General features: G+C 33.6%; 4 protein-coding genes across 7 annotated transcripts; 2 read left to right on the top strand and 2 right to left on the bottom strand.

Annotated features, from left to right (window-relative positions):
* The first annotated feature begins 709 nt into the window (after positions 1-709).
* On the top strand, positions 710-3,865 carry LOC143348894 (uncharacterized). 3 transcript variants are annotated; one of them, XM_076779745.1, is made up of 4 exons: positions 1,656-2,396; positions 2,630-2,966; positions 3,107-3,329; positions 3,842-3,865. In XM_076779745.1, the coding sequence occupies exons 1-3, from the start codon at positions 2,302-2,304 to the stop codon at positions 3,314-3,316; spliced, it is 642 nt and encodes a 213-aa protein (XP_076635860.1). In that variant the 5' UTR covers positions 1,656-2,301; the 3' UTR covers positions 3,317-3,329; positions 3,842-3,865. The 3 variants fall into 3 exon arrangements, with proteins under 3 accessions (XP_076635944.1, XP_076635860.1, XP_076635771.1); XM_076779829.1 differs by lacking the exons at positions 1,656-2,396; positions 3,842-3,865 and adding an exon at positions 710-1,648 and having other exon boundaries at positions 3,107-3,443; XM_076779656.1 differs by lacking the exon at positions 3,842-3,865 and having other exon boundaries at positions 3,107-3,443.
* Positions 3,370-8,401, bottom strand: LOC143348721 (uncharacterized protein C05D11.1). Of its 2 annotated transcripts, XM_076779399.1 has the most exons (15): positions 8,207-8,401; positions 7,924-8,127; positions 7,553-7,794; positions 7,292-7,460; positions 7,052-7,215; positions 6,238-6,756; positions 5,916-6,170; positions 5,666-5,839; positions 5,352-5,588; positions 5,095-5,275; positions 4,767-5,019; positions 4,504-4,690; positions 4,299-4,442; positions 3,888-4,198; positions 3,370-3,799 (listed from the first exon to the last, which is right to left on the bottom strand). In XM_076779399.1, exons 2-15 carry the CDS (start codon positions 8,093-8,095, stop codon positions 3,739-3,741), a joined length of 3,069 nt encoding a protein of 1,022 aa, XP_076635514.1. In that variant the 5' UTR covers positions 8,096-8,127; positions 8,207-8,401; the 3' UTR covers positions 3,370-3,738. The 2 variants fall into 2 exon arrangements, with proteins under 2 accessions (XP_076635514.1, XP_076635452.1); XM_076779337.1 differs by having other exon boundaries at positions 7,924-8,401.
* Positions 8,402-9,265: 864 nt separating this feature from the next.
* On the top strand, positions 9,266-10,528 carry LOC143352072 (uncharacterized). Its single transcript, XM_076784286.1, has 4 exons — positions 9,266-9,433; positions 9,542-9,864; positions 9,926-10,128; positions 10,266-10,528. Exons 1-4 carry the CDS (start codon positions 9,360-9,362, stop codon positions 10,365-10,367), a joined length of 702 nt encoding a protein of 233 aa, XP_076640401.1. The 5' UTR covers positions 9,266-9,359; the 3' UTR covers positions 10,368-10,528.
* Positions 10,529-12,086: 1,558 nt separating this feature from the next.
* Positions 12,087-15,218, bottom strand: LOC143351713 (uncharacterized). The gene is made up of 5 exons (XM_076783541.1): positions 15,210-15,218; positions 14,056-14,806; positions 13,739-13,971; positions 13,017-13,362; positions 12,087-12,193 (listed from the first exon to the last, which is right to left on the bottom strand). Exons 1-5 carry the CDS (start codon positions 15,216-15,218, stop codon positions 12,087-12,089), a joined length of 1,446 nt encoding a protein of 481 aa, XP_076639656.1.
* Between the last annotated feature and the right edge of the window lie 9,434 nt (positions 15,219-24,652).

The following is a 24,652-nucleotide window of genomic DNA, read 5'->3' as shown; positions in this document are numbered from 1 at the left end:
TATTTCAATTTTTAATATGATTACTAACTTTTTTCAATATTTCCATGTTAATAAGAAGAATACTTAGTACATTGTTATTGTTGCTATTATTCTGAAAATTTCTTAGAAAAATCGGAAGAAGTTAATCTTCTGAGTAGGGCATATTCTCGTTCATGCTATTATATCACGTTAATCTACATGGTTTTCATACCACAAAAACTGAAGTATTACATCAATTGATAGTTGGTATATATCTCTAAACATCGTTTATGTTCAATTTTACAACAATCTTATAAGAAGTTTAGTTACAAAATTTAGTGTAACTGTTTTCTGATTAGTCATAGTCTTCATCTTTTTTTGTTAAACACCACTTTTACACGCTATCGGCAATGCAAAATTTAAAAACAGAATTTGCTGAAGAATATTTATAATTAGGTATATTGTTTTTTATTAAAAAAACAAAATTAAATGGACAAAAAGTGACTATAATTGTATCCTATTTAATGTATTGTAAAAACATTTTGCATTTGTATTGGCAGAGAAATGCAAAAGATCGCTTCAAATAAATTTGACTGAAGCTTTCCAAGGCTGTTCAAAACTAATTTTCCTATTACGCACGTATTATAAAATTTAAATGACTCGAAGCAAACCGATTTGTAAGGTAAAAACAACATATGTTTTTCATTTGATATATATTATTATTATTTAAACATTTTGAGTTTTATTCATCATCATCATATTTTTCATATTTTGTACATATAAGTAATTCATGATAAATAAATATTTCTATTATACCAGTAATAGAATTATTAACATCTTATCTTCAATAATAAAGACGAAAATAAAATTTTAACCAAAACATCTTAATTTTTAATACAAAACACAATTGTTTGCAATAATTGTTTTATTTCGAACTTTTAACGTTAAAGTAAATATTTTGCAATAAATATTTCGTCCTGAAACGATGAGTTCTTTTCTTTCGTTAGTTTCGTAACAAGATAGGTGTATTAAAGTGATTACACGTGACTCATGCAAAAAAGGATTCCTTGATAGTTAGTCATGTTTCACTTCATTATCTTTTAAATTCAGCGTATCGTGTAAACGTATGTTTATTACGCTAGAATATATCGTTCTCAGGGTATCCCACGCAATTGGAAAATTATTAAATGGCATTGAACGATGTACAAAGCTAAATGTAATTTTATTCATTTTTTATGCATCGATGTATTTAAAAAATGCAATTGCAACCTTTTTTTAAATGGAACTTTATAATTTTTATTGGACTATTCTATGCAGTTTTTTAATCTCTAAAAAAAGTTATTAAGGTATTTATATCTTAAACTTAATAGTTCAAAAATTTCAACATTTTAAACTTTACTTCGTACGGTGCGAGTAAGTCACTAGATATACATACATATATCTACATTTATATTTTCTTACCACAGCTCCATCGTTGTACCTTTTGTCGTACGACAAAAAAACATACGTGTGTAGCGGATCTAATGCGATTGCAAACTGTTTGCTACTAACAAATTGCTAATCTGCGGATCTGCCGTCATTCTGCAGGTAGTTTGATTACTCAGTACACATTTATTTTTTGCCCGATAATGAATTTTCAATGGATTTCTTGTATACTTATGATTATTACGATGTTCAATTTAACAAGGGGGTGAGTTACAATTTCTCATAATGGTAAATTCAGGACATTGAATTGAAATATTTATTTTAGTCTAATAGTTATCGTAATGTCAAAGATAAAGTTGACATTTTTGGGTATAATGTATGCAATGAAAATAAATATTCCAACTCTCTGTGTGCAAAGTTCACGAACTACACTTCCATTGGGGTCCATAGACCGCAGGTTAAGAACCACTGGGTTGTATCATTTTTTCTTTGTTAAATAAAGAATAACAGAGTGGCTCTTTATTTGTATCGCCACTACAAAAATCATAAGCGGCATTTATGCTAGATCAATAACAACATTCATATGCTTTTGTTTCAATAAAAGAGGCGATAATTGCGTTAACGCGTTGTCGTATTAGATTTTCGTTAATATAGCTGTTTTTCTATATGCATTTAAACGTGACAATCATATACATACATACTCCGTACGTGTATGTGAACAATAGCGACAATCGCTACGGTTTTATTCACGTATACCACTACAAAATTCATAAGCAGAGCTTATGCGTGTTTCTATGTTTTCATAGGTATAAGTACAATTCGTTGTACTCAACGTATCGTTGTAGAAAAATATTACAATTTACATACCATAAACGCTTTTTCTATAGAAAACGTGATCATTATTATTAATTATAAATAATGTTAACAATACAATTTCTTATTGCTCTTATTATTCGCGGTTATTATAACCTATTTCCTTACGTTGATAATACTTTACAAAGAATTAAGGAATCGTAAGTCCTGTTATTAATGCTTGACACACCTAATGCATTGAAGGAAATTTTAACGAGTAATTATGTATTTTGAGGTTTTTAATGTAAAAGTCATTTTGAGATTTCACTGTACTATTGTATATACCAAAATAAATATTTCGAATAAAAATGAAGCAGAATCGAATTTCAAATATAATTTTTATTGTTTACATACGGCACAATCAAATATAATTTCTTGTTTTATAATTAATTAGGGACAAAGAGATACTTTTTGACTTTACAACTATAGACAATGTGGATAATTGGAGGGAGATATCTGATACCGTTAGGACAGTAGGAATGTCAAAAGCTATTTTAACATTGCAAACAACTCAAGTTTTTCAACGTGCAATATTTTTTAATCTTCTAAATCCACAACCAAATGGCGCTGGCTTTGCGGGAGTACGAATCAGGACAAATTTAAATCTATTAAATTTTAAAAATATCGAAATCACTTGCAGAGGGCAAGGTAGCAATAGTCATTACAAAGTTGTTCTTAGACACAAAGGTCTTCACTCGGACAAAGATATAACGTATGAACAATTTTTCATGGTAAATTTCAGTTTCATTACCCATAATAATTTGTTTATAGGGAAGTAACAGTAATATACTCTATTACATTAGAGTTTCTTCCAATAATTTGTGTAAGCTATATATTTTATATTCAGTTCTAATTGTTTAAAATTAACCAGGTGCCAATATCGAGTAATACATTTGTAACAATTATATTGCCATTGACCGAATTTAAACCATATTATCGTGGACGAGAAATACCTTATGCAGAACCATTGGATACTTCAAACATTACAATGTTCGGTTTACAAGTTTATGGTGGGGTTTATTTACCAGTCAAACAGAAAGGTGTTTCAGCATTGGAAATAGAAAATATTTCTGTATCATGATTCTTCTATGAATGTAAATATAAATAATTTAATAAATTTTATAAATTGATCGATTTTTTTTCAATTATTTTTAATTTATTTATTAGAGTCTTGTACAAAGAGTAGTAAAAAATGCATTAATATACTAAATCTGTAGAATTATTTAATTATTATAAAATTATATAATTCCTGTAAAATTAAGTAGTAGTAATAAATGCTTCTTCATCGAACATTACAGTGAAACTTGTGATTAAATTTGGATACATATTAGATCCTTATATTAACCTGCACTCACAAATCTAAATCAATAAGCGTTTTTTAAACGAGTAACAAGTGCACTGTTGTCTTGTTTTAGACAATGACTCAAATAAAAATAATATAATATCCATTTACTCTGTAATACACTTTAGCTAATAATTTTATTGCATAATTTAAAATTAAAATTACCATTCGTTTAAGTAACATTCTTCAAGGGAGTTATATAGTTTAAGATCATGATTGAATCTATAAACAAAATATATATAAATATATAATGTTACGTATTAGGCTTTGTGCTTATTAAGATGCACAACTATGAAAATGATTTACTCACGATTTAAATGCATCAACTACATCCGGTACTTTAGAAGGATGACAAACAATAGTTGTTCTGGATTCCTTTGGATCGAATAATGGTGTCAAATATTTAGATGCCACGCGGCCCATATCCTCGACTGTTACTTCGGATATACGTTTTACCATTTGCTGAGTGTAATTATGTGATACATTTTTAAAATAAGATAACCATGACTGTCGTATCACATCACGTATACTCTGTTCTTTTTGAATAATTTCGAATATCAACGAAGATTTTGCCGATTCGAAAAGTAACTTTTCCCATTTATTTTCGGAGATGTGATTTTTCTATAATTATATAATAAAGGAGAAATGCAATTGAAAATTCAAACATTTTTCCTATAAATATTATACATTTTATTATTTAAGTATAAAAATATATACTTACTACAATTGATTTTGCTTCTTTATATGCTGCTACAATATTTGTTGATCTATAGAATGATAAATATAGTAAACCTTCATGCACATTTGGATAGATATTATACCCATAAGAAAGACCTTGACCTCTAATAAGTCTCCACATAGGACCCTTTAAAGAATATAATTTTTAAATAAGGAAAATAAGTATAGAATTAATTTTTTTTACTTACCTCTACTTGGGTTAAATATTGTAAACAAACAAGCAAATGCGCCAAATCTGGATTTTGGTAATCATTTATACATTGACAGCTTTGACATAAAAATGAGGATTCTATACAACCTAATCCCGTAACACAACCTTCAATTGGGACTTTGTCCAGAGGTTTTATGAATGTTGAGTCAGGAATAACTTGAAGCCTATGTAATTAAATCACATATTTAGTATCTACATATTAATATGGTTACGCAATTATATCTAAAAAGTAATAATTACTTATTTTTATCTGACGTGGCTAATTCAGAAAAGTGAGTGTTCCATGGATTGTACACGTTTTGTACTTGAACAGTTAATTTGTCCACATTAGTTGCCATGTACAATGCCATATTTTTAGGCATTGTTAAAACTTTTCTAACAGATTCAATTTCTGATAAAACTTCCTTCTGCCTCTTTTCATCATTTAAATGGTCTAAGACATTAGTAAGAAACTTGTGTTGCCGCAATATACTAGATGAAAACTGATTGCTATCTAAAAATTAAAGTTTATATTATTATAGCTTTATTGTGAAATTATTACATGACGCTACGAGATATGATTGTTTACCTTCGTTATACATTAATCCTTTCATTAAATCGCTTACAATCTTATTTCCCTTTCTCTTAAATTGTGCAACATTATTTACCATTTTTGCAGCTATTATTTTCAATCTATCGGGAGTTAGTTCAGTTTCATATAAAAGCTCTTTAATCCATTGCACACCTTTCTCATATTTTTCCATTTCAAGCTAAGTAATAAAAAAATAGTTTAAAAACACTAAATAGTAATGATAGTAAAATTTTATACAAATATTTATATATTACATGAAGCATCAAATGAGCACTATAACTAAATGATCCACATGAAAACTTTGAGGGATTATTAATTCCAAGGCTAGTATCAATTGACACGGTATCTACTTCTAATTCAGCCACTACTTTTTCGTATGGAATGAGTTGTCCATTTCGCTTTACTGGACATTCCATAATAACTTCCAATAATAAAGGAATGTAGGGTCTATATTTTCTTTCAATATTTGACGTGTTCATACTAACGAACATCTGCAAAAAGAATTAAACGGTTAAGTAGATAAATGATGAGTGTTTCAAATATAATTAATCATTAAATTTATGCGTACGTAAACAAAATTTGTATTAACATGATCCAGGTATGTATAAAATGGTAGTTTTGGCAAAACTAATCTAGGATGTTGCTCAACAGTTTCGGTTGTATAACTTTTAATATGATGAAAACTGATAAGATCAGTGGTTGGTATAGGTACTGAACTCAACATTTCATCAGGTACTGGTATCTAAAAATGCATAAAATTTAGATATTTTAAAAGAAAAAAAATATATTCGTGCAGCGAACTTTCAAACGGGACATACACTATTTTTAGCCAGTGCTTCCTCTAACTCTTTTCCTTTTTGTTGAAGACCTTCTTCGCCTAAATCTTCTCTTTGTTTAGCTACACGTTTTAATTCTTTCTCAGACAATTCTTGTCGTTTTTTTAGGCTAGGAATTCCTTTAACTATTACTAATGGAGAATCAAGGAAATATCTTTTCAAAAGGTTTAGCCAATACACTTCTGGTTCGGTTTTCAATTGTTTAAGAGTCCTTATTTGGTTTGTTCTATTATCCAACTAAAATTTCAAAATCGAAATATATCGAAAATCGAAAAATATCGAATATACTGTAAAAATGACTTACATCTTCTTTGGTACTACCATAAAGTACATATCTGAAAAGCATTTGCGCTACTGTATCGTGAGGAACATTTTCTAGTGTACTCAATGTTTCGAGAATACGTCTGTGAATAACTGTACTCATTCGTTTCATGTCAATGCCTTTGCTATGTAAATCATTTAATGCTTTTAATAATTGATCTTTTATAAATGAAATTTTTGACTTTGGTACACTTTCGAATTCAAGATGCATAATAGATACTGAATATTCAGAATAATAAAAAGCAATATTACTGGCATATGGATCATCAATTTCAACAAATTCTTTTTGCAATGGACTAACTGATGTATCTGTGAGATATTTTAGAAATAAACTGCAACCAAGAAAATTATATAGTTCGCTAATAATAGATGGTCCACGCCAAGCGACATTCACTACACCATTATCTTCATCATCACAAGGATAGTACACATCCAAATCTACACTCTCAGTAAGAGGTGGTACAGGACTTTGCCATGGTTTTTTAAATGAATCTCGATTTCCCTGAAACATTTCCCATTTAATTTTAATCTTATACTAGAACCAATAAGAAATTAACACTCGGATGACAACGCCTGGGTCCATTCGGAATTGTGCTGTATCGGAATAAATATTGTTTATTTGCATTTATTTATTTTTTTATTCCTATTAACGATTGCTATTATTTATATTATAAATTGTGATAATGAAGAGAAATGAAAAAGTATGTACGAGTGTCCATAAATTATCACTGTCGTTTGCATAGTTGCCCAGCCGTCCATCATCTGAGCGTTCAACTGCAATTATGTTGTCTACACACTTTCGATATTATTTTCTGTTCTAAAGGTTGCAATGCTTTAAACACATCATCATGTTGTATTTGGCCTACTATTACCAATGTCAGATTTTCTGGTCTATAAAATTCTTTATGATATTCCTTTACTTTTTCATTATTAGTGCTTTCTCTTAGATTTTTTAATGCTCCTATGGAAAAAGTAATGTTTCGTGTAATTGTTTAATACGAAAAAAACTGTAACACTCAGGTCATTTCAATTCTCACCTCCAACGATAGATTTGTATCCACATCGCCCAGGGAAAATTGCTCGACATAATTCAATGTCTACCAAGTATTCCCCAATGTTTTCTCTGCCTTGCATTTCACAATAAACCACACCTGCATCTTCACCTTTACCACTAATATGATGTACTTCCGTAAGATATTCTGCATCCTACAATATTATTATAAAAATTATAATGCAATAAATTTAGGAAAATTTGGAAAATATTATTCAATAATTTATGAATCATTAAATTATAATACCGTAAGTGTTGGATAAAGGATGTGTTCAAGATATACAGGCATTAAGGATAAAAATCCTTCGCTACCAGCAGTTGTCATAGTATAATAAGTACTATCGATAAGTGTTGCAGCATTAGTACCAGATGCTAAACATCTATTAGCCCATAAATCTAGAACACCTTTATAGGGGTAATCTTCGCTTCCCAAAAAAATAAGATGTTCCAATGTGTGAGGTAGTCCATCATCGTCGTGTGCCTCAGTAGCTAAATTTTGAATGAATTAAATATAACAATGTTGTTATTGTACACAATTTCTACTTTTATGAAATATTGTACTCATATTTCAAGAAACTGACAGAATGAAGTCATGAATAGGAAGACAATGATAGCTACCTAAACCAAAGTAGCCACAAACAACAGGTCCGTCTACATCTGCTATACACACTGTAATTCCAGTATTTATAGATTTATAAACATGCACTGGTACTGTATCATTAGCTTTTACTGAATGTATAAGTTCAAATCCTTCCATATTTCCTCTTGGTGAATTGTCAATAGGCGCCATGTTAAATTAAATTTCTTCTAACATTCAAAGAACTTTAAAAAGTAACATAGATACCAATGTTCAAAAGTTTGAAGAGATGTACCTTAACAGAGAAATCAATCTACAAATTACGTAAATTGTCAAAAGATAATTAAAGACAATACTATATATCTAGACTGAATGTTTAAAGTACTAAATATTTTTGACAATATTTAATGTCAATATTTAATAGATAGAATATTATTTAAATGTAATACATTTATCTTAATGGTGAGATGAATGCATTGAGAAAAATGAACACAAAAGAGGGTACAAGAATGTTAGGCATACATATAGTTTGTGACAGATTATTGTGTTACGCTATCGCATGAATTTAGGTTTAGTACATATAGCGCCGCGACGGGAATTAATGGGACCTCGATTAATGATCATCGAGTGCGCGATCATGTAACTCCATTAAAATTCAGAGCGAGATTCAAATGAATCAGCGTCTTATAATGTACATCGCTATTGTATAAGATTCAACGTGGACGATCGAGCAGGGGAAAGCCAACGGGGCCTTCACGGTACTTCACTTCACGTTTCCGTTCATTTTCTCCAAGAGGGTCATAAATTTTCTTAAGGGTTGCTTTAGCCCGCTAGTTAGCTTCATTTTCTCTCTGGACTCTCACGCTTTTTGTTATCACATGTGCCCGCTACGAGCATGGCCGCATAGCTCCCACCTCCACGCGGGAATCCCCGATTGGATCAGGATAACCCGGAAGGAGGATCTAAAATTTTCCTGAAGAAGCAGTAGATCAGTTCTCGAAAGAGTAGAGCGAGCATCAAAATTATCGAAAAGTCTGTCAATTTACCGAGTCGACTCCGAATAAATAAAATCATTGATGTTACACCGAAAATTTTCTAAGTTTATTTTGCGCGCCTTGTCGAGCAGAGAGGTTCAGCACTCCACGTGCACCAACCCACCTCTTTATCTCAAATCGGAACGCAACAATTGTATATAAAATTTATTAAATTAATATCATTATAATATTTTATAATTTTATTTAACATTATATTGAATAAGCTGAATAATATAGTTTATTGAGACATAAATTACTGTGCAAATTAATTTTCAATTTATTTGCATTGAATTTCCTAGTACAGATAATGCGCGTTTTCAAATGTAAGCTATGAATGATACTGAAAAGCAATAAGTAAGCAAGTCATGTATGCATATACTCTTTGCATCAATAATATTGCATTTAACTTAAATCTGAAGTAAACAAAGAATTGCTTCACAGTAATGGCAAGGTATTCTAGTGAGTCAGATTCAGATCACAACAGCAGATATCGAAGAAGACGTAGCAGGAGATCTAGGTAAGTATTATTTTTAAAATTTGACAGTGTAAATAATACGATGTTCGATATAACTATATATATATAAATATATATAGTCGAAATATTGAAATTATATTTTCATTTTAGATCGTCTAGTTCAGATTCCAGTGATTCATCGTCTCACAGAAGAAGGTCATCTAAGCATTCGAGAATAAAACGCAGACATCGTTCGCATTCTAGAAGCAGAGGTAGAGACAGAGATCGTAGTCAAAAGAGTTATAGAAGCTCCAGGAACAGTAGTTCAAAAGGTAGAGAAAGACATAGACATCATTCCAAGTCACGTTCGTCTGATCGTTCAAAGAGGAAGGCTAGGTCTATTTCAAGAGAAAAGTCAGGCAGCCGTTCAAGTAGTTCACAGTCGAATGTAAAAATTATTGTGCCTGAGAAACCCAAGAATGTAGTAATAAAAGGTATGATTATCATAATCTTAAATATTTTTAAGATGAGTTATTGTTAGATTATATTTTTCAGATGAATTTCCAATCGAGCCACGTTTTAAGGAAGGTGTTTTGGAGGACATAAATTCTGAAGGTTTTGCACCTAAGCAATTTATATCATCTAGTTCAAAGGAAAAGAAATTCAAAAATATTGTTATAGATATTACTGCAGATACTATACAAGTTCCAACAGTAGCTGATATTCCTCCTGGGTCTGAGAGTATTTTTCATTCATCGGTATTGTATTTTGCTTTATTTACTTGTTAATATTACTATTAACTATGATGTATATAAATTATTATAGATGTAAGACTATATATAGGGTATTTCTGAAACACCTTGTATTTATGTGGTTTATTATTCTTTTGTTGCAGATAATGCTTGATCAAGAGGCAAGATTTGACAGATGGGTGAAAAAGTTGTATACTCTCAGACAGAAAGCTATAATAGATTTAATACATTCAAATATCTCTTAATAGATGTATAATTTAGTTTTATTCAAGATACAAAATAAATAAGTATTAGTTAAAATTAATATTGTATATAATTTAAATATTATTTAAAACTGTTTCTTCCTTCACATTTAGCTGTATAAACGTGTAATTTAAACAATAAATAAAATACGCATATTTAGTAATTCTTATTACTTAATGCTATGTTGTACATATTTAGCAATCCATTGTTAGTAGTTCTACGCGAACTAAGAATAATTTTTAAATATGTTTGGTGCATCAATAGGATATTTGAAATATAGCGTTTGCTATTGGAGAACAGAAAAGCCGTTACAAGACGTAAGTCTTTTGATTCGTGTAATGACGTACGTGACTTCTAATTGGTAGAATCTGGTGCCGCCAGTGCTAGTCGTTATCGAAACCCGGGACGTGCAGCTTTCGCATCGAAAATATCTTTTAATTATAGTTCAAAATGTTTAATTTAAAGATAAATAAAAACTTATTTAAAGTTTGAGTTAGTTTTCTATGAAGGTGTTCCCTTGAAGAAGACTTTTGACTTGTGTAAGTAGTACAAGTTTTTACGTATACTGAATTTGAACGTTGTTTCGAATGTTAGTTTATTCGTTTGTAGTGTTCCATCGGAAATGTGTATTGCATATTCTTTGTCAAATTGGACTTCGTGTCTGAAATTCGATACTTAATTTGAAGACGACAAAAATGATTTTACTATTATTTCGGTATTGTAATCACCTGTTTCTTTAACGGTTATTTTTTCTATTATATTGAAAAGTGACCGATATGCAAGGACAAGGTTAACGTTAAAGCGTTACAATGTTATTTGTGTTACGCACATTCATACAATAATTTGTAAAACGCGTTTACACAGCGTGAAAAAGGTGTGAGTGAAAAACTGAACACATTATGGCCTACCGCAACTTTTATTTATGCGGACGTTCGTTTCTACAACTACATTTTAAACATCATTAAAATATACATAATATGATAAATAGTAATAAATACAAAATACATCTTAACAAACGTTAAATATTAGCGTACATCTAATTATGGTCGTAAACTCGTAGGTAAATTGTCGTAGGTTAAGAAAAAGAAAATACTTTCAATGTTCTACTAAAGAACACGAAAATCGTACGCGTGAAATTACATGTGCGTACATACGAAGATAACCAATCGATGTGTGAGTCTTATTGTATATGCTGAAAAACGCGTCGATAAAAAATAAACGACGCTGCGTTTGCTAAGTCAATTAAGCGACACCGTTAATATTACTGCAACGTACATTTTATCATAAATATAATGTATAATACATATGCAAGTAATATCCAACGGTATCCTTTACTCCTAAGGGTCGACTGTGAGGTGTTTGTGTGTATTGTATGAACAATTTCTTTTTTTATACTATAGTAATACTATAGGATACCGCGTCTGAAACAAACGAAGCGTTACGTCTCGAAAGCATGCTCGTTTTTACAGACGAACAAGCGATCGTTTTCTATCCTTCACATTTGTTATAAATCAGAAATGTCCTAAAACGATCGAGTATACTAGACATCGATGTAAAAATTCAATCGTGCTAAAGTTATCGTTACATAGTTACAGCTGCGTTTCTACTGTTCCAGACGAAGACTATCCTATGCGTTATGAAGAAACGTTGCCCTATGCATTCCCTTTCTGTAGTACACGTGATATACGAATATATATATATCACTACACCTAAATGAGTATTTAATATTGGTATCCTCCGTTGGCCGCGGCGTCGCCACCACTTCCTGATGGATACCCGCCATTACCATTGCCACCATTACCGCCTGGTCTTCCAGATGGATATCCACCTAAAAAAGAAAACCACAAGGTAACCATTTTTAACATTCTTTTGAACAATTTTTTAAGATATTCGCTATTTAAGACTTTAAGAAATGCCAATTGTAGCGCTAAACATTTTTTCTTCTTTCGTTTCGCGCATGCGCTGTACTACTGTGATGAATTATGTTTTATTTAAGACTTTACCGACCGGCAGCCTATTAGTCGGCTTTCTGCCGTCAACGCTTATTAATAGGTGGTTTATTCGGTTGTCACGAAATAATATCAGAAAGTAAACAATATAGCAAGCGCTTTCACAAAGTTTCACGTGCGGTAACCTAAGGTCAACCGCTACCGGTCCGCAAAGTGTTAAAATTTGCATTATTTTGGAAGTATATCGTATTTATCTAAAGCTGTAAATTGTTTTAAATAGATAAAAGAAACTATTACAGTAATGGATACAGTTTTGTATGCCGCCATAGTTGCAAATTAATTGAATAATTAATATGTCTACAAGTTTTAACAAACGAATAATGAATGTTCTCAACTCCTAAGGTTTGGATCTTCTCAAAATTTCACGAAGGTTATTTAAAATAATAATACATTTCCAATATCAATAGTTTACAATTCCGTATTCTCTTCTACCGTGAAAATATGTTATTTATTCCTGTCTTCTTTTTTAGATAACCTTTGTGAAGTTTAAAGAGAATCGATACCTTAGGGTCAAAAACGTTTCTTGTTTAGTTATTAGGACTAATGAACGTATTAATTTTTAAAATCAAAACATACATGATACTATATTATTATTTTAATCGAATAATTATATTCGTTTACCGTCACCGAAGTCGGAACCACCGCCGTTGCCACCTGGCCTTCCCGATGGATATCCTCCATTGCCATTGCCATTTCCATTTCCATTTCCGTTTCCATTAGGACCTCCGCTTGGGTATCCATTATCTCCACCGTTTCCATTTGGTCCACCAGAACCGTATCCTCCGGAGTTTGCTTCACCCTCGTATCTAATTTGAGGTTTAAATCCATCTTGATCGGCTTCGTATTCAACAATTTGCTTTCTTCCATCAGGAAGCAGAACGTTGAATTCACCCTGTGCGCGATCACCGTCTCTGGTTTCCGTGTGCCCGTAATCAGCTCCGGACTGTTCGTCCTTCACTTCGTAAGAGAATTCGTATTTCGCTGGTTCCTAAACAATAATTACTCTTTTTCCAATTGTTTGTAACACTGAATAACATAGCTACTTTAAGCTATTACTTTTGTGTAGTATAAGCCGGAGTTTTGCAATCTAACCCTCTATTGTACGATTTTTATTTTATATATTAATGAATTAAATAATGTTCGAGACGGTAATGTTCGAAACAGTAAGTGAACAAATCTGCAAAGCTGCTTGATTATTTCTCAGTGAACTTTACAAGGATTCTTTTCCTTGGGAAATAGTGTGGAGACCTTGGGGGTTCAGAAAATTGCTACCATAATTCGACTTCGAGTATAGTAAATACATGTCATGATATTAGTCATGATAAACAGTCCCATATTGTGCATAATTTGTAAGTTTTACTCACGTTACTTTCATCTTGTCCATTTTCGCCGTAACCTCCGCCATTGCCGTTGCCATTACCACCCGGTCCGCCGGAGGGGTAACCACCATTACCGTTTCCACCCGGTCCACCGGACGGGTAACCACCGTTACCATTTCCATTTCCACCCGGTCCTCCCGAGGGATAACCGCCATTGCCACCGCCGTTTCCACCCGGTCCACCAGACGGGTAACCGCCATTGCCACTTCCGTTTCCACCTGATCCGCCGTTGCCTCCGTTCTGTCCTCCGGACGAGTATCCACCGTTGCCTCCACCAAAACTACCACTGCCACCATTACCACCGTTATATCCTCCGTTTCCACCACCGTTATTTCCGTTTCTGCCTGGTGGCCCGTAAAGTCCCGACGGTCTTCCGTTGTTTCCAGACGGTGCACCGTAGCTGCTCGATGGCCGTCCACCGTTGCCGCCGCCATTCCCACCGTTTCCACCGTTTCTCCCCTGTCCGTTTCCATTCCTTCCCGGTGGGCCGTAAAGACCGGATGGAGCTCCACCCCCGTTACCACCACCGAAACCATTTCCGCCTTCAGGAGCTCCGTAACTGCTCGACGGTCCGCCATTGAACTGGCCTTTGCCTGGACCACCGTTGCTACCACCGCCAAATCCGTTTCCTCCACCAGGTGCTCCATAGCTGCTCGATGGTCTTCCGTTTCCTGAGCCCCCGTTTCCGCCAAATCCATTCGACGGTGCCCCGTAGGAGCTGGAAGGCTGCCCACCTCCAAAACCGTTTCCTCTGCCGCCACCGTTTCTCCCACCGTTCGAACCGGGTCTTCCATTACCAGAACCACCGCCATTGTAACCGTTACTTCCACCGGTCGGTACCCCGTAACTGTTCGACAAACCGCCGCCTCCCCCATTGCCTCCTCCGTTGCCATTCTGACTATCGAAACCGGGTGGCCCGTACGTGTTCGACGGTCCTCCGCCGCCTCCTCCGTTTCCACCCCCAGGACCACCGCCACCCGGTGGTAAATACGAATTCACTGGGGGCTCGGAGCGCACCAGGGTGAGGGCCACGATGAATACTGCTAATCCGATCTGCAAAGGCATAATTTAGGTCTATTTGATATCTAGCTATCGATGGATCACAGAGAAGAAAAGGATCTCCTAAGTTATTAACTTTCGACAAGAGTTTGTCGCGAATTATTCCTACAAGCAATCGAAATAGGGCACGATGTCGCAAATATCGCGGTCTTTTTCTCTTCTAAACAATAAGACAATCTACATTCTCCATCCCTCCGTAGAGAATTCTAGGATCCCAAGTACAACGCGTTTCAATTGTCCTCCGAGAGCATACTTGATCTTATGGTAGCGATTTCGACATAGAACGCCACGACATTCCGGCACAGAAGCAATCCTCGCCGCGAGCTTCTTCCTATTCGATGCTTATCAGTTGCAACAGATATAATTTCCCTTCCACCTCTGCCCTCAGTTTCCTCACCTTAGACATGGTGCTGAATCGGCGGGTCTCTCGTCGAACAATAAACCACGTTTTCCCTCGTTTATCCTTGAGAAGGTGAGCCTGCGGAACACGCGAGGTGTTTGCACCAGGTACGCCTGTGCTCCTGCGTTCAGGACTACCTTGACTGTGTGCACACCTTCCACCGTAGGACGGTGTCGAGGGAATGACAAACTTTGGTTCTAATCCGCTTTATATATCCCAGGATTCATCCGTGTTTCTAGATCATGGTTTGGTGCAAGCGGTAGGATTTACAGCGAGGCACCGTGTAACTGTGTCACGGTGGTGTTGAATCAGTCGGTGACGGTAGTGATGGTGAAGAAGAGTGGGACCGTAACAGCAGCCACCAAGAGTACGGGTTCGTTCCATATTTCACGGGTTACGAATCCTATATTGTAACGCAATGCGGCGCATCATTAACTTCGAGCATCGCTCTCCTCGTGGCGCTTCTCTGTCGGAGACGAGCGGTCCGAAGAAGGATGCAGGACTTCGTAAGGATACGGACCTTCTAAGGATGGCAACTTCGACCGCTCGTCTTCGTTAACCGGCTTGATTAATACTGCTCGTCTTCGCATTGGGACTTTCACGAAATTGTTTGATGCCTTGTGCTCTTCCTCGATGCATCCCGTCGAATGAGACGTTGGGCAACGTTAAACGAGTGTGCTAATTACGAGATAACCATCTAATTAGAACCTGGAATGTTATCTACCGATAGATGATATATCGGGCGCGTCTAATTGATAATTAATTGGCTGGTAAATTCGAGCCTACGAGTCTATGGCTACAGCTCTACGAACCTCCATTTTTTTAATGTATCGAGAGAAGTACAGAGAACCGACATCGAGACGGTATTATATCACAACTTTCCGTGGATAAAATTCTATTTCGTTTCTAAATACACATTAGCGATAAGATATATTTTAATAAACGTTAATTTTATTTTACACATCCGTCTGAGTAGTTATACAATTTACTATATGTACATTATTATCTGTTTCAGTTGGAGATTCGATTGGTTACGAAACAAAATGATTCATAGATTTAGTGAATGCTTTGTTATTCATCGGTGACCCTAAAGCTACTGCTCTATTCTTCCCGATCATCCTTTTAATTTCACAACCTATAAGTAGCCTTCGATGCGAATGTCATGGATTTGATATGGGACGATTTCTGCGTGGCGTAATACACTTTCCTTGTACTTTCAATTTGGTAATCTTCTAGTACGTGTAACTCTATAACGCATTCTTTATTGTTCCTTTTTCTCGCAGTAAAAGTTTACCTCGTGGAAGATCCAGATATAATTGTCCGTAAACGAATCGAAATGGCATGCAATTAACTGCAGACAATCAATAGTGGCAAACAGAAGAATTTCTTCAAGAAGTGAGTAAATTTAAATTTATTTTTACTGTTTGCTCTTGCGTGTCCTATCATGCGCATTCTTTAGTAATATCAAGCAATACGTCAGCATATATGGTCCTCTTCAGCTATCCAAACAGTTCTGAAAAATAATACACTCAAGTTTGGAAAACAAATAAAAATGGAGAAAACGTAAGTTGAATAAGAGTAAAGGTACAATTTTAAGGAAACGATTTTTCATGTATTAGAACAAGTTGTACAGATAGGAAACGTCGCCATTTTTGAAGTTCTTGTGCTGGTGACATAAATGCGTTAACTGTTTTTCTGAATCGCGAACGGGGACAACGAGACCTTTAAACTTCTAACATTTGCACGGAATAATATATAGCTTCTTCTTTACATTTGATTAAAAAAAGTGTGCCATCTATGTGCACGAAACCGACCGAAAGATTCTGTAAAAAGTGAGACCGCGTACTTCATAGAGGGAGGACTTGAAAAGGAGAGATGGCAATTAAACCTATTATGTCCCGCGCGGTTAAGGCAACGATGTACTTTCTGCCGGCGAGACTTTCTCATAACGTTTTTACGAGATACACGTCATTGAGACATGAAGGAGTTAAGAACATCGCTGCTTAAAATGTACATACGTGAATCTTGATCAACTGGAATCAATGCATTTTAATCATATCCTTTAGCATGGAATTATGGACTACGCTGGATAAGTGAACGGATTGAATGAAGAGATGCACCGAATCCTAGCAAATTACACAACGTAACTTCACTTTCGTATAACCGATTTTCAGGCGAATTCGCGTCACTTGATCCGATATTGATTATTTCGTATTACGTAATTAAAATGCGTTTGTAAATTCGTTATGTTTCATTAGCGATGACAGAAATAGATTTTGATAAAATGTATATTTCTTGGTACGCATCTTGTTTTTAAATGAAGCTTTTCGGGGAAAATTGTGTTTCAAATCATATTTATATTTGTTTATTACTATATTGTTCATCCACGAGTTCGAACAGTCGTTGAGGTAATTTAATTGGACAAATAACATAAGAAATTTGTCCATCTCTGTTTAGTAGAATAAATATTTCGTACTATCAGTAACTCATTTTTAGATGTATTTTTTTTTGTCATTGCTAATTTTTTATTAAATATTGCGATCGAAAATATTTAATTTTGAATATATTTTCTATTCTAAATGAATTCATTCAATCTGTTCATGTATGATTTATTGGTATCTTAATTTCATTATTATCAATAGCTATAATAATAAAAATGGTAAATTTGTAGCACATTCTGTTCGACGCACAAAATTACTTTTTATTATATCGAATTTTCAAACCAATAATTTAAATACACGTCGTTTGTCGTTCAAGGGAAATTGTTCGGTGGAAACCGTGCGACGTCGAATGTATTTCAGCGGATGCACAATTAACTTAGCCCGATTAATTAAGTCAGATTTGTTATAATTATACCGAAAAATGTCGCGTCTCGAAATTAGTAGGGCACGCAGACAGACGGATTCAACTGTCCAATGTGTACACACGCTTGCATCCTGGATGCAGAAAGTTTGTGCAATCAGTGAACTCGTGCTGAATACAGGTGGTGGCAACGTGGGATGTTGGTTAAGATAGGGATACATTATGCAAGATTGCGTCACAGGTTTATTGTATCAGCACCTCATCGTAAACAAGCGAGATAGCGCGTCGGGTACCTTGGATTTTTACGATCAGAGATTTATAGTGTTCGCGAATCCTGAAATTCGTCTTAATCGGTTTAGAACAGTTTCGATTGTATCTCGTCGTGTCCGTTTTATTATACATCGACTATGTACCGTTGCGCGTTGCGAGACTCGATGAATCCTCGTGCATAAATTGCATCGCGCAACACCGCCACGAGTATTCAGATTTAATAAATGACCAGAGGCGAACTGTTTTATGCTTGATAAAGCTGATGCTCCCTGTGGCATTGATGCATCGCTTGGGAAAAGCTGCCGTCGAAATTTGCTCGGAATCCGTTGGAAAAAGAAACCCATTCGCGACTTGCGACACCATCGCAACGACAACTTTACCGTCGGTTCATCTTAATGCAACATTTTTATTTTAAATATCATTTCTACCGATAGTGTTTTTACTTTTAAATAATCCGTAACGAATTTGTTCAGAGTTTGTTCGAAAAAGGACGTGGGATATGAGCTAATTCTTGGGGATGTTTTTACTTTTACAAAATAATATGATTGCTCGAGAAAAGCTGCCATACGAATCTACTCAAAGTTTGTTCAAAGTAGGATAGAATCATACTTATAATACTTTTGTCGCTTTAGACAATTTGTGTCGATTTTAGTGTCTTTTGATGTAAAAAATTAATTATTTTTATTATTGATTTTATGATATAAAATTTTTAAAAATTCTCTTTGCTCGAAACACGACTTTGGTCCTCTCAGATTTCAAGATCATGTTCGGATACAAGGAACCGTGCAAAAATAGCTTTATTCAAGCAATACACAATAAATAGAAACATGTAGATTTATTTGCTACGTTTATTAGATCGAACACTTATTTAAATAAGCTTTCATTTTTTCAACAAGAAATTTGTAATTCGAATCATAATTTTCATCGAACAAATAACGAAGTTATCTAGATAAGAATTTTCTCTATCGTTGTATCGTAGCATATCGTTCAGGAACTTTGGGAAACGCAAGATTTAATTTATCGAGAAAGTATCGATGCGAAATTAGAAGAATTACAATGGACATTATGCAATTAAACGTATATTTAAACGCATCGTACGAGATAGGTAGAGATTAATCTCTATTGTATTCTGAGTAGAAAGACATTACCATTGGGGGAGAGTAAATGAGCAAGAATAGATGAAATTACGAATAGCTAAATTAACTCGAGGAACTTGCTTAATAGTTTTTCCGATGATTATCATCTACAACGGTGCGTCAACGAGGAAAGATAGCAAATTGGTTTCGGAGATAACTGTTACATGAAGCAATTGCTCTGGCTTGCGTACGTAGGCAACTTTTGCAGTTTTATGCAGTCCGATTGTTTCTCCACGACATCGTAAGCGCACTTCAAACGAGTAATTTATTATGCTCATTATATCGCGTACGCTTTCCTTCGCAAAGCGCAATTTCTGTAATCGCTCTATCTCTTAAATGCTTTATGATTTTCTTCTTTCTCTTTCAGCGTGATTGATTCGCTAATGATAAATACTTATTCCTCGCTACCTTTAGTCTCGTTCGTGATTGTCTTCTTCTTACGTCAGTTTCAGCTCTCTTCATAAAAATTCAAAATTGGGAAAAGTTTTCAATTCCCTTCCGAATCTGAAATCGCAATTTTTTATTCAATTTTAAATTTTGTGTTCTAAATATGCATATGTATATTGAAATAAAAAATAAGCATTTCAGATTCCGAAGAAAATCGAAAATTTTGTCTAATTTTAAATTAAATAAACCACGAAAAGAAAATATCAATCGTCCTCTAAACTGTGTACCTATAATTAAATTACAATCGGTATATTTAGAACATAAAATTGAAATGGAAAATAATAAAATTATAAAATATACTATATAATAATAAATATAATAAAATCAGCATATACTGATTGTAATTTAATTATAGGTATATAGTTTAGAGGGTAATTAATATGTTCTTTTCGTGGCTTATAGATATTTAAAATTAAACAAAATTTTCAATTTCCTTTTGAATTTGACATCGTCGATCACATTTCAATTTTTAAATATACTATTTAGATTGGCAGAAATAAAAAATTAAATGAAATTTTTAAAATCATAAAAAATCGATATTTTCAACTTGTTACACGAAAATCCTTAATAAACAAAATATCGAAATCGAGTCCACTCGAGACACAAATATATGGTAAACTAAATGAAATGTGTCTACAAATTACATTGGTTACCTGAAACCTGTAATCACGGTCAGCAGTGCTATGTAATCTAGAATGATGAATACAATTTTAACATGATGATTGAGTCATTGGACACATACATAAAATATGAAGTATGTATCGGGTAAAGTACATTACATTTTCAATAATCACATCTCAATATAGAGTTTTTTAAAATTCTGAAAAATCATATTATGGAATAAGAAAAATACTTGAAACTATTTTTAACTTAAAGTACTAAAATTGGGACGTTCCTTTATAAATTTTTTAGCCCCAAAAATGCTAAGAAATTTATTATTATATACTTTTAAATAAATTCTAAGTTGTGAAAGTATTTAAATTGAATACAAATGTTTAAAACATAAATACAGTTTTTTTTTTAATTACCATTTATATTTAGAAAAGAATTAAATTCTTCTTAAGAATTCTTATTAATTAAGAATTAAAAAATTATATCATCAATAATTTCTCGAATTTTATATCTACATTTGGAAATGAACTCCAGCTTGTCCCAGTTTTTAGAATTACCAAATGTAGTAATTTTAATTTGGGCAACATTTTTTTAACTCCCTTCAGATATATTTTAAATTTTACATGTACCAAATATAAACAAAGTATAGAAAACAATTTTAATAAATACATCCAGAAAGTAATTGTTTAGGAGATACTTAGCTTTTTACAACTATACGTGTTGTAGAATAACTAGTCTTTCGAACGTTCAGCGTGTCAGTAACTAATAGATGATCTCAGAAAGGGTATGTCTTATTACGGTATATTATGTATCGCAACTGGAATTTCGTTTGAACCGTTTTGTGCGATCAACAGCATGTGTGGTCGTACAAATTGGAAAACTAATTTTTGAAATCTCTGAAACGACTAGTTTCTGTAGATATGTTCGTTGAAAGTTTCGAATTTAAAAAAAATAGGTCAATGGATTTTAATTTATAATAAATTTACAAAACTAACGTAAACAGTATTTATAAAAACTGTTCTCGACTCTGATTTAGTTCACTGACAACTTTATTGAACAAATAAATAACAATTTACAACAGTAAGAGACAATCATTGAGTACGAAATGGCATTTAAATACTAAATTATTTCGAATATTTTCTCGTATGTTAAATGTGAAATAATAAATGTTGAATAAAGATTTTATTAAAGCTAAGAAATCGCTGCTATAAATATTGTCTGCAGCGTTTGAAGATCTACTGAAGATCACTGCTTAAGGAAACCAATAAACAGGGACGAATCTAGAGGAAAGAAAATGGTGTCGTCCCAAACCCTGGATTGGCTGCAATTAGGGGATTTTGAGGAATCATAATATTTGTTAAATTAAAGTACAATAATATACCAAAAACAGTAAAATAATTGTGTCGGTACGTAAGAATGTGAAAAATAAGAAATACTAAATTAAAGATGATGTTTTTATTCGTTATTCGGTAAATGAAACACTTACTCGAAAATGAAAGCTTCGTTTCGTAATTGTAAAAGTGAAGTATAAAATTATAAGTAATTGTAAAAGTATAAAATTACAAGTAATCATAACAGTGAAGTAAAATAGTAAAAGTAGTCTGATTCGTCCTTGTTTATGGAATATCGGCTTACGCGACATAAGGGAAAAGCACAATATGGCGGATCAGTGGCACGGTAAGAGAGACAACGAATGCACGGTACAAATTTAGCAATTCTAAGCACGTTATCACGATATCACGATCGATCGGCAATAGGGTTAGTTTTATCGGTGGATGTGCACATTATAATAGGATGCATCTGTTCTAAACGGCGACCATTTATTCCGATGATTCAGAGCGTGCTTTCTCTGGCCGAGCAAACGCGATATATACCCATTCGATGCACTGGTATAATCGGAGGAGTTTCACCACTTCTATTTGATCTGTGAAAGTGTTGAAGGCCTGTGCCTGAAGATGAGCGCTCGTGCTACAGTTAGGTAATGTTCCTTTGCCCGATCTAATTTACTGTCCCTACATCGATCTACAACTGTCTCACCGAATTGCAACACCCATGCCGTTAACGATGCAATGTGGTTAGGCGCTTACGCTTCTGATATAACGCGAACGACTTATGGCTGGGTTAACATTGTTACGCGCCGTACGTTGCACACTGGACTAAAATCGAAAATTTCATTTTCGATCTTATTTTAGCTTAAAGGATACTTTTTGGCCGGTTCAAATATATTTGTCCTAATGGTAAAATGGTAGCCCAACATCTTCATTTGCTTTTGAATATTATAAACTATATACAGGGTGTACGGCCACCTCTGGGAAAAATTTTAATGGGAGATTCTAGAGGCTAAAATAAGACGAAAATCAAGAATACCAATTTGTTGATTAAGGCTTCGTTAAATAGTTATTAACGTTTAAAGTTCCGTCCGAACTGAATTTTTTTCTATAAAGGGGGTAGGATTTCGAGGGTAGGTCTATTCACCAAAAATAATTGTAATTGACCCCCGCAACCGAAAATAATTTTTCCAGAACAATTTGAAATTTTTTTTTTCGCCGAAGAATTTAGGCACCTACCCCCTGTCGATTTTTCTGAAAAATTCGTTTTTCATTTTTAGTAATTTTGTTTGACGCACTACAGAAAAGTTGTCTAATACTTTTTTGTAGGTACCCATGAGCTCTACTTCAGGAAAAAGTTTCATTGAAATATATTCACAATTATAGGAGTTATGACTGTTTGAAAATTGGACCATTTTTATGGGGTTTTTCTCATTTTGCGGGGTCAAGGACCAACTTTTCGAATATTTTTGCGATTTGTACATATTCTTCATCAAAATACGCGTAGTTTGCTTTTTTAAACATTAAAATCGTCCAATCCGTTCAGAAGTTATGACGTTTTAAAGATTCGCATGAAAATTCGGGCAGACATTCCTGGCCAGAAATTATATTTTCGGCAAGGAATTTTTTTCTTAAAAATGGTTAGGATTTCGAGGGTATCTCTATTGACCAAAAATGATTATTATTGACCCCCGTAACCAAAAATAATTTTTTTAGAAGGATTTGAAATTTTTTTTTTTCGTCGAAAAATTTAGGCACCTACCCCCTTGTCGATTTTTCTTAAAAATTCGTTTTTCTTTTTCAGTAATTTTGTTTGTCGCCCTACAGAAAAGTTGTCTAATACTTTTTTGTAGGTACCCATGAGCTCTACTTCAGAAAAAAGTTTCATTGAAATATATTCACAATTGTAGGAGTTATGGCTGTTTGAAAATTGGACCAGTTTTAGTGGGTTTTTCTCAATTTTCGGTGTCAAGGAACAACTTGTTCATTATTGTTATAATTTCTACATATTCTACACCAAAATACGCGTTGTTTGCTTTTTTAAACATCAAAATCGTCCAATCCGTTCAGCAGTTATGGTGTTTTAAAGATACGCATGAAATTTCGGGGTACGATTTCTGGCCTGAAATTAGATTTTCGGTAAGGAATTTTTTTCTCGAAAATGCGTAGGAATTCGGGGGTATGTGTAATGACCAAAAATGATTGTAATTGACCCCCGTAACCGAAAATAATATTTCCAGAACGATTTGAAATTTTTTTTTTTCCGTCGAGAAATTTCACACCTCGAATTTTTTTCTAGAAAGTGGGTAGGATTTCGGGGATATGTCCATTCACCAAAAATTATTGCAATTGATCCCCACAACAGAAAATAATTGTTTCAGAATGATTTGAAATTTATTAATTTAATTTTTTAATAACTTTTGCCCAGACATTTAATGTCCAAATATACATATTTTTACGATTTAAAAAAAATTAAATTATCAACCTAAGATAAATTAAAATTTGTTTACAGATCATATGACTAGCAAAACATATTAAGAGATAAACTAGAGCAACATGTCGTTAGTATTATTAACAAAGATTTGATTTTTCAACATAACAATACGTGTGCAAAATTATTTTCCTTCAAGTAGATCGAAATATGATGGATCTTACAATCTTACCCGGTTCTGCTTCAGATAATTCTAATTATTAGGTAAGCTCCGAAGTGGATATATCATCGTCGGATACTAAAGCGTAATGCAATGTAATTGGTTTACTAATTAATCATCTATTGAACGTTTCTGCTCCTCTTAAAATAAGTAGCCCAAGGATATACATACACAAGGTGATTCATACACACAAA

Source organism: Colletes latitarsis, chromosome 1 (assembly GCF_051014445.1).
Source record: "Colletes latitarsis isolate SP2378_abdomen chromosome 1, iyColLati1, whole genome shotgun sequence".
Classification (NCBI taxonomy): Eukaryota; Metazoa; Arthropoda; class Insecta; order Hymenoptera; family Colletidae; genus Colletes; species Colletes latitarsis.
This window is presented reverse-complemented; position numbering and strand designations above follow the sequence as displayed.

Bases quoted from the DNA above. Each gene is read 5' to 3' on its own strand.
- LOC143352072 (XM_076784286.1), top strand. From the start codon at position 9,360: ATGGCAAGGTATTCTAGTGAGTCAGATTCAGATCACAACAGCAGATAT. The intron at 9,434-9,541 runs GTAAGTATTATT...TTTTCATTTTAG, and splicing joins AGACGTAGCAGGAGATCTAG to ATCGTCTAGTTCAGATTCCA. The intron at 10,129-10,265 runs GTATTGTATTTT...CTTTTGTTGCAG, and splicing joins AGAGTATTTTTCATTCATCG to ATAATGCTTGATCAAGAGGC.
- LOC143348721 (XM_076779337.1), bottom strand. From the start codon at position 8,095: ATGGCGCCTATTGACAATTCACCAAGAGGAAATATGGAAGGATTTGAA. The intron at 6,757-7,051 runs GTGTGTAGACAA...GAAATGTTTCAG, and splicing joins AACAGAAAATAATATCGAAA to GGAAATCGAGATTCATTTAA. The intron at 6,171-6,237 runs GTAAGTCATTTT...TTGAAATTTTAG, and splicing joins ATGGTAGTACCAAAGAAGAT to TTGGATAATAGAACAAACCA.
- LOC143348894 (XM_076779745.1), top strand. From the start codon at position 2,302: ATGTTAACAATACAATTTCTTATTGCTCTTATTATTCGCGGTTATTAT. The intron at 2,397-2,629 runs GTAAGTCCTGTT...ATAATTAATTAG, and splicing joins TTACAAAGAATTAAGGAATC to GGACAAAGAGATACTTTTTG. The intron at 2,967-3,106 runs GTAAATTTCAGT...AAAATTAACCAG, and splicing joins CGTATGAACAATTTTTCATG to GTGCCAATATCGAGTAATAC.
- LOC143351713 (XM_076783541.1), bottom strand. The intron at 13,972-14,055 runs GTGGTAATGGTG...ACGGCGGATCAG, and splicing joins TGGAAACGGAGGATATAACG to GTGGAAACGGAAGTGGCAAT. The intron at 12,194-13,016 runs GTGGTTCCGACT...TTTCTTTTTTAG, and splicing joins AAGGCCAGGTGGCAACGGCG to GTGGATATCCATCTGGAAGA.